This window comes from Azolla caroliniana, unplaced genomic scaffold (genome assembly GCF_043228905.1).
Source record: "Azolla caroliniana isolate FFs.n. ecotype wild unplaced genomic scaffold, voAzoCaro1.0.p SCAF_31, whole genome shotgun sequence".
In the NCBI taxonomy this organism is placed as follows: Eukaryota; Viridiplantae; Streptophyta; class Polypodiopsida; order Salviniales; family Salviniaceae; genus Azolla; species Azolla caroliniana.
Window position 1 is genome coordinate 82,825 of NW_028230466.1, and position 10,139 is coordinate 92,963.

The following is a 10,139-nucleotide window of genomic DNA, read 5'->3' on the forward strand; positions in this document are numbered from 1 at the left end:
ATGTATGTATGTGTATGTATGTATGTATGTACAATATAAGATAACAGCAGCAGCAATACAAGCAGCGATTGTTGTACAAGGAAGCGCTCAGGGACCGCAAGGCAAAAGGGTGTGTTGGATTGTTGCAAAAAGGCCGAGAAAGAAAAGGGGCAAAGGGGAAGGATCAGCGTGTATAAGCATGCCGCCATTGCCGAGCTCTCTCTCTCTCTCTCTCTCTCTCTCTCTCTCTCTCACTGTGTGTCTCTGTCTCTGTCTCTGTCTCTATTCTGCTGTTGTGATGCTTCGGGGGGGGGGGGGCTCACAATATCATGTAGATCATTTTCTGGACCCAATTTCAATAACATTCTCTTCTTCTTCTTCGTCCTCCACCTCCACCACTAACTACTGCAGCTTCCCATGAGCTCCATTAGCAGCAGCAGCAGCATTACCTCCTCCTCCTCCTCCTCCAATGGAGTACCACCATCACCACTACCACCACCATTGTTACTACTACTAGCATACTGCTCCGCTCCCTTTTGATGGACGTGGGCCTTCTCTCCATGGACGCCCCTCCTAACCATCTCAACAATGCCTACATGAACTTCTACCTCGACGCCACCACCACCAGTGCAGGCGGTGGCACCACCAGTGCAGGCGGCGGCGGCGGAGACAGCTTGCAGGATGCCGCCGCCGCCGCCTTATATGGAGCTCCTGCACATCCTCCTCCTCCGCCTCCGCCTCCTCCTGCTTCTCTTCCTCTTCCACCACAGCTTATTCTGGGCCTCCACACCAATGCAAATGAAGCTGCCAACGAAGAAGATGAGATGCATAAGCTTATGATCCAACAGCAGATGCAGGTACTCCAACATCACCATCACCATCATCATCACCAGCACCATCACCAGCAGCAGCAGCATCACACGCAATTTCAGCACACACAATTGCAGAATCAGCAGCAGCATCAGCAGCAGAACTTCATGAAGCGGAAGAGTGGCCCCTTACCTCCTCCCCTGCCTGTGCCGCCGCCATCGCTGCAGCAACAGCAACAGCAGCAGCCGCCGAGGCGAATGCAGCAGCAGCAGCAGCAGCACTCCACGGTCATAAGCAGTAGTAACAACAGCAGCACAGGACAGCAAGCAGGAGGATCAATGATCTGTGGTCGCATGGATACTCATCTCCTACCCCCACCGGGGGGGGCGGCAGGCGGGGTCGATGATTGTCCTGCCGCTGTCCTGATGCAGCTTGGCGGCGGCAATACAGGAGGAGGAGGAGGAGGAGGTAGATTACACCAAGTTAATTCGTCAGGCATGGCAATGGCAATGGGAATGGGGATGGGGATGGGAATGGGAATGGCAGCTGCTACTGTTACGCCGCCATCGTCGTCGAGCTCGTCGCCATGGCTAGACCCTCGGCTGTGGAGCCGGCTCCCGGAGACGCTGGTGCAGCGTGTGCTGGCGAGCCTGCCGCTGCCGAGCTTCTTCCGCTCCCGCCTCGTGTGCAAGAGGTGGTACAGCCTCCTGTTTTCCGACAGCTTTCTTGAAATGAGCGCGAGCGCGAGCGCGCGCCGCGCCGCCAGCCGCTGGTTCCTGCTCTTCCGGAAGGGGTTATGGAGGGAGGCGATGGCATTCGACCCTGGCGCCAAGGCGTGGCACCGGCTGGACCTCTCCTTCCTGCCGCCGCGCTTCAGCGTGGTGGCGTCGGCGGGGGGCCTGCTGTGCTGCATCTCGGAGGAGCGGGGGCGCAAGGCGGTGCTCATATGCAACCCCCTCACCCGCGCCTACGTCCGGCTGCCGCCGTCATTGAAGGAGCGATTCGAGCCCACCGTGGGCCTTCTCGTGGACCCGCACACCAAAGCCTACCGCGTCCTGGCCGCTGGGGATGACCTTATCTCTCCCTTCGCCGTCAAGAACCTCACCACCGAGATCTACGACTCCCGCCTCCAGCACTGGGCCATGACCGCCCCTCTCCCCCGCCTCTGCAACCTGGAGTCCGGCAAAACCACCTACGCCAACGGCTTCTTCTACTGCATGAACTACAGCCCCTTCAGCGTCCTCGCCTACGACACCCACTCCCGCACCTGGGGCAAGATCCAGGCCCCCATGCGCCGCTTCCTCCGCACTCCCAACCTCGTCGAGTGCCGCGGCCGCCTCGTGCTCGTGGCCGCCGTCGAGAAGAACAAGCTCAATGTGCCCAAGAGCATCCGCATCTGGGGGCTCCAAGCCTCCCGGAGCAGCTGGACCGAGCTCGAACGCATGCCGCACGCCCTCTACGAGGACTTCACGCGCGTGTCGGGCCACCGAGCCTTCCATTGCATCGGCCACGGCAACCAGATCCTCATCACGCTGCCCGGCTCCCCCGACATGCTGCTCTATGACTTCTACGAGAAGGTGTGGCGGTGGGCGGCCAGATGCCCCTTCGCCGACCTAACCCCTGCTTCCGCCCCCGACATGCCCGGTAATTCCGGCACCACCCCTCCTCCTCTTCAGCCATCATCCGGCGGAGGCGGTGGCGGTTCGGCCTTCAATTCTCAACCCACTCCTTTTCATGCCTTCGCATACGACCCCAGGCTTGAGGCATTGGTCTGCTAGCTGGTAAGTTATAATTTAAAAAATGTGTCAGGCCAAAACCAAAGGTTTCAAGATCTCACTCTCACTACCTACCACTCTCAGGTCTGTCTGCCATGTTATTATGTTTTGCCCTCCAATTCCCTTCATCCACCTTGGGCTTTCTTCTTCTTCCACTAGACTCCTTGCTCTGTTTTTCCTTCTTTCCCATCAATCAATCAATCAATCAATCAATCTATCCATCCATTGCTGCCAATGAAGACTGTGAATTACTATGAATTCAACCGGGAAGCTATGCTTGTTGCAAGTTACAAATAGGATGACATTGTGTGTTTTTCCTTTCTTTCTTTTTTTCGTTTCTTATTAGGCAAATCTGGTGGTGTTAATCTCTCGTTAATCATGTACTAATTTCTATTTCATTCTTTTTAAACTTTTTTCTTCTCCTACTTGACAGTTAGATTAGTTGTCCAAAGGGGCTTCCTGAAAACCTCACTCATTTGGAGACTTCCACTTGAATGTCCATAAAAAACTCCACATGTCTTTCAGAGTTTTTAAACATCGTGGTTCGATTAGAGCCCATTAGATATGTAGGTATTCATCCCTTTGTTGCAGGCATGGTGATATATAATAGCATGGATGAACATTACTAGAGTTAAGAGCTCTCCATCTCTGCTCGAATGCACCGAAGTTTGTTTGTCGTCGGTGTCTCGATGAGCCCGACAATATGGAACAATATTGTATGTAGTCAGTCTTTTGTTATGTGCATAACTGTAGTATGTATGCATATATGTATGTATATAGAATTGCATTTCCCCAAACGTATTATTAATCCAAGCTATGTTCTCAATCACTATTAAATTGAGTTCATGAGCTCACGGCCTATGCGATATGGTCCCCCCATGCTAAATCCAAGCTTGATGTTGTATGTCTTGAGGTCGACCTGGAACTGCTTACTGATTGAATTCACGATGTCAATCAATAATAGTGTGGCTCCCATGAACTAACTCTACCTACACATTTGAAAATCAAATCTAGAGTAGAAAACATCATAATCATTTGAAATTTGAGATGATCATGTCAATCAAATCTAGATTTGACTCTCGAATTGGGATTGATGTCAGATCCATCCGACATGATGACGATTGCAATACGGAACCGCCCTGAAATGCCCCGAGTTTTTCATGTCCCTATCTGTCCATGGTTAACTGGGTCCCTATCAAATAAATATATGTAGTAGCATTGGGTCCCTATCAAATAAATATATGTAGTAGCATTTGGACAAAGATCGGCCTTTCGTCATCCCCTTCTTCACTCCGAGGATTGGGGTTGGGCAGTGGTATTTTTGGTTTTATCACGGAAATTTTCGAACATTTCAGCGAAACAGAGGAAAACTTAGGGGCCAATACTAGATCTTAAAGATTGACACTGTTGTGCCAAAATTGAAAGAAGCTTGAAGTATTTAAAATTTATACTACATAGGGAAAAAAATCCATCATTGTCCTCGTAGTTTGAGAAATATCATTATTTTGTAATTAGGAAAGCACTCTACACTTAAAAAACTGTACACAGTGATGGCATGGGATGCTATTTCATATTAAAATTTACACACTAACACGGGAATTTTGTCACTGTGTTTATGTTGCACACATAAGCATGATTGACTTGATTATTTTCATTGCCGCTATCATAAAATGTAGTGTCATATTGGCCATTAACAGTTGAATGCAAGAATTAGCTTTTATTCATTGTATGCAAATGAACTATTTGTTATTCATTTTTGAATGTTTAACAGCTTTGCATGTCTCAGTTTGTGCTCGAACAACTTATGTATATGCAGGAGCTTTTGAAACTAAAGAGGGGTCCACTTGGTTTTTTCATTCAAGGTTGTTGAGTTCAGATGTTTTAGATTCATGTGTAATTATATGGATTCTAATGTTTAAATATATATCTTCCTCTGTGGAAAACTAGGATTGTGGATCCCACTTTTGGGCACATTTTCCACACAGCAAAGACATAACAAAAACCAGTAGCATTGCCGTTTTAAGTAGGCAGGATATCTTAATTCTTGTCACTTTTTATGCCCAAAGATTGATAGATTATGTTTCAATTGCTTTCCATTGACTGTATTTTAAAGGGTGCACTATTTTTGGCTGGGAGAATCTTGGCATATGTACTCTGATGTTACCCTTTGTGCACAAGATAGATTTGAAACTATCTTCAAAGACATATCCCTCTACACATGTTTCCCAAAGAAGTAAGTGCATTCTAGTTGTGCAGGTGACCATATCACTTGTGCAAAAGTCTAGTTCAATCTTCTTATGCCCTACATTTATGCTTGTGTAAATATGTATTGTACAAATTCTTGCCCCTTCTACAAAAGGGCCATTCATCCTTCAAACGTTTTGGCTACCCAACACTATTGTCTTTAGGCAGATCTTTGCTAGGTCTTGGAATGTTGCCTAGAGAAACCTTTTATAGTACAACCATCATGAAGTAACAACCTTTTGTCACCTCATCGATTCTCGTTGGACTTGGTTTTTCTAGTGATGTTGTTGACATGTGAGTCTTATGCAACTCTAGTTGGCTTGATTTCTCAGCAAAGAGGTTGTTCATGAGGTATATATTGTCTTGCCTTTTAAGGGTTGAACTATTCAGGTTTTTCGTGAACAAATCAATCGATGGCAATTGAGCACATGCTACATACATGGTACGATGGCTAGTAGGTCACATGTTTGCCTACTCTTACTAAATGCACCACTTAGCTACATGATGTTATTAATTAATTGTTGGCCAAGGGGCGCATTTATTCCTTTTTATAGAGTTTTTCAACACATAGTTGGGTTGAGGCTTTTCAACAACATGAAGGAGGCCATTTGCCTCATGTTGGCTAAGCCATGCTTTGAGGGTATCAATTACTTTTAAGATATGAAAGCAACGAGGTTTTTAGTGGTGGACTTAGAAGAAGAAGAAGGTACCCTAGGGTGGGATTTTTGTTAAGGATATCACTAATGGTTAAGCAAATAGACTTATAATCAAAAGAGACCAAAAGGGCATTGTTTTGCTCAACCATTGTTTATCTAAGGATTTGAGACGTATTTGAAACACCATTGATGACCCATACGATAAATTATTGTTTGAGATCATGCCTGAGATGCAATCAACAACACTAATGTAACAAGAACCTCATCGCATTGTTGGTGTCGCATGATGTTCTAATGAAGATGTTTGCCTCTAACTCTCTCTCTCTCTCTCTCTCATTAATGTGGTTAGCTATGCTCATTTTATAATTGCAATCCCTTAGGTCCTCAAGTCATACTTAGACACAAGTTCCTCAGCTTATTTTTCAGTTTTAATTAGGGAGCAAGGGCATTGAACAAGAGATGAAAACTTGTTTATCGGCTGAAAAGTTATTTTCTCGATTGATGAAAGCAAGTTGTTGGAGTTCTAGTTGGGAACCCTTTCATACAGTCTTTCGTGATTTATAGTAGTTGCATTTTACACATGTCAAGACATGTCTTCATACAATTGTTCTTTTGCCTAGATCCTAGATTTATTGAGTTGAAATCTAGAATTCACACAACATTACTAATGCAAGTCCAAATGCAAGGGGGAATCGTGTCACTTGTGTATTTGTCTTATACCTTGTTTAGCATGTTGAACATGTAAAATTGCTCTCTAGTCTTTTTTGATTGAGTTGCCATTGGCAGTTTCTTCGATATATATTGAAGCATCTTCTTTGTTGATTTGGCCAATCCATTTGTTTATGGATAGTACATTATACCATGTTTGGGCATGACAACATATTAGATTGTGAGGTCCCATATGGTTGAAATGATAAAATGATTTCCTTTGTCATTTATTAGTTTGATTGTATAGGTGTGTTAGCTCGAATCATTCACTTCAAGCGCATGTGTTCACACTAGTGGAGTTAGATCTCCACATTTTGGTGGTGAACCAAATGAGTGGTCGACGACACAGAACATAGCTGGCTCAACCGGACAATAGAAAGAAAACAATTAGGTATACACAAAGATAGATACCCTAATGGGCTTTGAGGTTAAATACACACACTATCAAACACTGACAAACGAATTAAAGCATAAGTATGAAGCAAACCTCGATTCATAAAGATTCTCATGATAAGTAAAATTGAAGAGAGTGATTAGGGTTCATTGTTGTTAAAAAACGTGTATTCTACGTTTAGAGTACGTTTTAGAATACTTTTAACTATTCTATGTGTTAGAACCGCTGTTTTTTAAAATATGATGTATTCTACGTATTTAACAAGTATTTATCATTTAAATTTGTGTTCTACGTATTCTAAGTATTCTACACGTATTTTATCTGTAAAATACGTATTCTAAGTATTTAAAAAAAGAAGTTAGAATAGTTGTAGAATACTTACAATACATATTCTACATGTATTTTATGATAAGTATTTTACAACAATGTTAGGGTTTGGCCAACAAACCCTTGGCTTATACAAATATGAGAGAGAGAGAGAGAGAGGGATTCAAAATATGAGTTTATTACAACACTTTCTAGATACATGTAATGCATTGTTGGTAAAAATTCCATTTGATGTTGTGTTGTTGGGTATTCAAGAGACATTGTCACAAGCCTTACAAGTATTCGAGGTTCGTACTTATCAAAAATCACGGGTGGTGGCTATGAAAAATGAAGTACATGATCACAACAGTAATTCACATAAGTTTTACCATGGGTTGCATGCATCTCATGTTAGAATGAATGTGGTAAGTGTAGAGATTGATGGAACTTTGAATACAAACCCACAAGTGATTATTGATAGTTGTGTTAAACATTTCACGAATCTTTTTGGGCAATACTATATTCTAAATGATGACATAACACAAGCGTGATCGATGTTATTTAACTCGGACAAGGCGAGTGGCGGGCAACATGCCATGATTGCATTGGAGGAGGATATAAAGGAGGAGGAGGAGGAGGAATATGTATTGTCACATATTGCAGTTAATAAAAGTCCGGGTTGGGATGGCATTATGAATGAGTTTTTTAAAGCATTTGTACCAGAACTCAAAGGCCCTCTGACAATGATATTCCAAAAGTGTGGTGTTCTGGTAAAATGCCCGATTCATAGAAAGTTAGTCTTGTTAAACTTATACCAAAAGTTGCATCTCCTACGTCTTTTGCTCAATGGAGATTGATATCATTGTTGGGTGGGATGTATAGTATTTTTGCCAAAGTAATTGCAAATAGACTTCAAAAAGGTATTGTTGTATGTGGTCCATCCAATGCAATATGGGTCTATTGAGGGAAGGGACATCTTGCATAATATTTTGAATGTGTAAATGGCAATGGCAGTAGATTATGCAAAGGAATCCAAACAACAAATTGTAATGATACAACTAGACATCGAGAAGGCATATGATAATGTAAGTTGGTCTTTTATTACTCAACTTATGTCTTATATGGGTTTTGGGGAAAGGATGTCTCGAATATCATTGTTGGTGGGATTAGATGTAGAGTCACACATTATGTCAAATGGTGGAGTTACTAAGGCAATACCATTGAAAAGATCACTTAGACAATGGTGCCCATTGAGTCCATTATTATTTGCAATTGCTACACACCTGATTTTGGCGAAGATGCATGTGTTGGCAACATGTTGGGAAATAGTTGGATTAGCTCTACCATCAGGGAAACAATTGATTGCTCAAGCATTGGATGATGATTCATTTTTATTTCTCAAAGCGGCACCTGATAATATAGCTAAAGTCGCGGAGGTGTGGAATGTGTTCGCATTGGCGTCAGGATTACATATAAATATGCGGAAGTCGATGCTCATTAGATGAACTGAGAGTGATTTGGTTAATCTTGGATGGGGTGGCCAAATATTAGATCAAGGGAATGTGTGTTGGCACTTAGGTTACCCTATTGGTGTTGATATCTCATCATCGCAAAGTTTGAATTGGATATTGGAAACCATTTTGGACAAATTTATGCATTGGAAGTCTCAAGCATTGTCGTTTAGTACTCGTCTCAAAGTGGTACAAGCTATAATGATTTCAATGATTTCTTATTTTTTGCCATTGTTATCGTGGACAAAGAAATCACTTGATCATTTAGCTCGTTCACTTAAATATACACTATGGAAGAAAGAAACAAACCTTGGTATGAGTTGGGTATCATGGAACAATATTTGTACCCCGAAACGGCTAGGGGGTTATTAAATTTAGAAGATCATATGCTAGCTCGAAGATTCAATCTTTTGAAAGGTATGTGCATAGGTACCCAACCTTGGGCAGAAATAACTAGTTATTTTGTGGAAAAGGTTGGTATATACCATGGGAAAACGAGAATTACAACTTTTTGGTGGCATGTTGTTAATAGTACCCGATCATTTAAATGTTCAGAATCTATTATGGTTCAACAATTGGTGGTTTCTTGGTAGCGATGTTTGAATTTGTTTAATTGGGGGCCTCCTAAATGTAGAAAAGATATAAATTCATTGGCAGCAGAGGTGTTGGCAGCTTCAAGGATATTACACTGGGATTGAAAAGAAAGTTTAAATTCACAGTTCAATTGAATGGCAAGGCTAGGCTTGGTAAATGTGGAAGATGGTATCTTAGAGTTACGTAGGAAAATGATGGTCTTTTGGACAATTAGAAATAAGTTTCATATACCACGTGCATATGGGTATATTTGGCAATCAATATTGGCATTGCCTAGATTAGTTTTCTCAATTCCAGAGGTGGTGGTGGAGGCATGGAAAGATTGGTCATTTGGTATTGGGAAATTGATTTTTGTGGTGCACACTAATGATGTTTACCATAAGTTGGTTGAAGATAGAGCTTGGTTATCAAATAAGGTTTTAGATACATTGTGCATTACTCAACATGTAAAGTGGTGGCATAGAGTTTTAGATGCAGGGTGGTAGTCTCATATTCCATATCGTGCAAAGGTGTTTCTTTGGTGTGCCATAGTTGGTGGGTTGCCTTTGGCGATGGCCTTAAAACGAAGACATATTTCGAATGGGACATGTTTTTTCTGTATGGTGATTGAAGAAGATGTCAGACATAGGTTCATTACATGTCCGGTTGCTAAAGCCATTTGAGTGATTATATCACAAATTTGGGCATTGATAACAAGAAATATTTTGTCACCTTATAAGCGGGTTTTTATTGATGAGGATAAAGCTATGCCCACACCATCATATAAGGTTGTCTTTTACTACCTTAGATATTGGGGGATGTGGTTTAATTGGACCATGAGAAATGGGTTCTTGTTTGATGGACTTCATGGGGTAACACAACAACTCCATAGGATGAAAGGGAAGTTGATTTGGCAATTTTCACAACTATGTTGTATGGGGACGTTGTCCCAAGAGGAGATGGACTTATGTCATCTAGTTTTAAAACACTTGAGAGGGTTTCCCTTGCACTATCATTGTTTATGAAGTAGTGAAGATAGCAAGGGTTGTATTATCATCTTGTTTTAATAACAAACATTGATTTACGAAAAAAAGAAAGAAAGAGGGAGGGAGGGAGAGACCTTTTCACCAAGAGAGAGAGAGAGAGAGAGAGAGAGAGAGCTTGGAGAGAGAGAGCTTGGATT

General features: G+C 42.5%; 2 protein-coding genes across 2 annotated transcripts; both read left to right on the forward strand.

Annotated features, from left to right (window-relative positions):
• Nucleotides 1-411: 411 nt before the first annotated feature.
• On the forward strand, nt 412-1,519 carry LOC147849571 (uncharacterized). Its single transcript, XM_087337353.1, has 2 exons — nt 412-1,418; nt 1,511-1,519. The coding sequence occupies exons 1-2, from the start codon at nt 519-521 to the stop codon at nt 1,517-1,519; spliced, it is 909 nt and encodes a 302-aa protein (XP_087193479.1). The 5' UTR covers nt 412-518.
• LOC147849572 (protein UNUSUAL FLORAL ORGANS-like) lies at nt 1,381-2,736 on the forward strand. Its single transcript, XM_087337368.1, has one exon. The coding sequence runs from the start codon at nt 1,521-1,523 to the stop codon at nt 2,565-2,567; it is 1,047 nt and encodes a 348-aa protein (XP_087193494.1). The 5' UTR covers nt 1,381-1,520; the 3' UTR covers nt 2,568-2,736.
• Nucleotides 2,737-10,139: the final 7,403 nt, after the last annotated feature.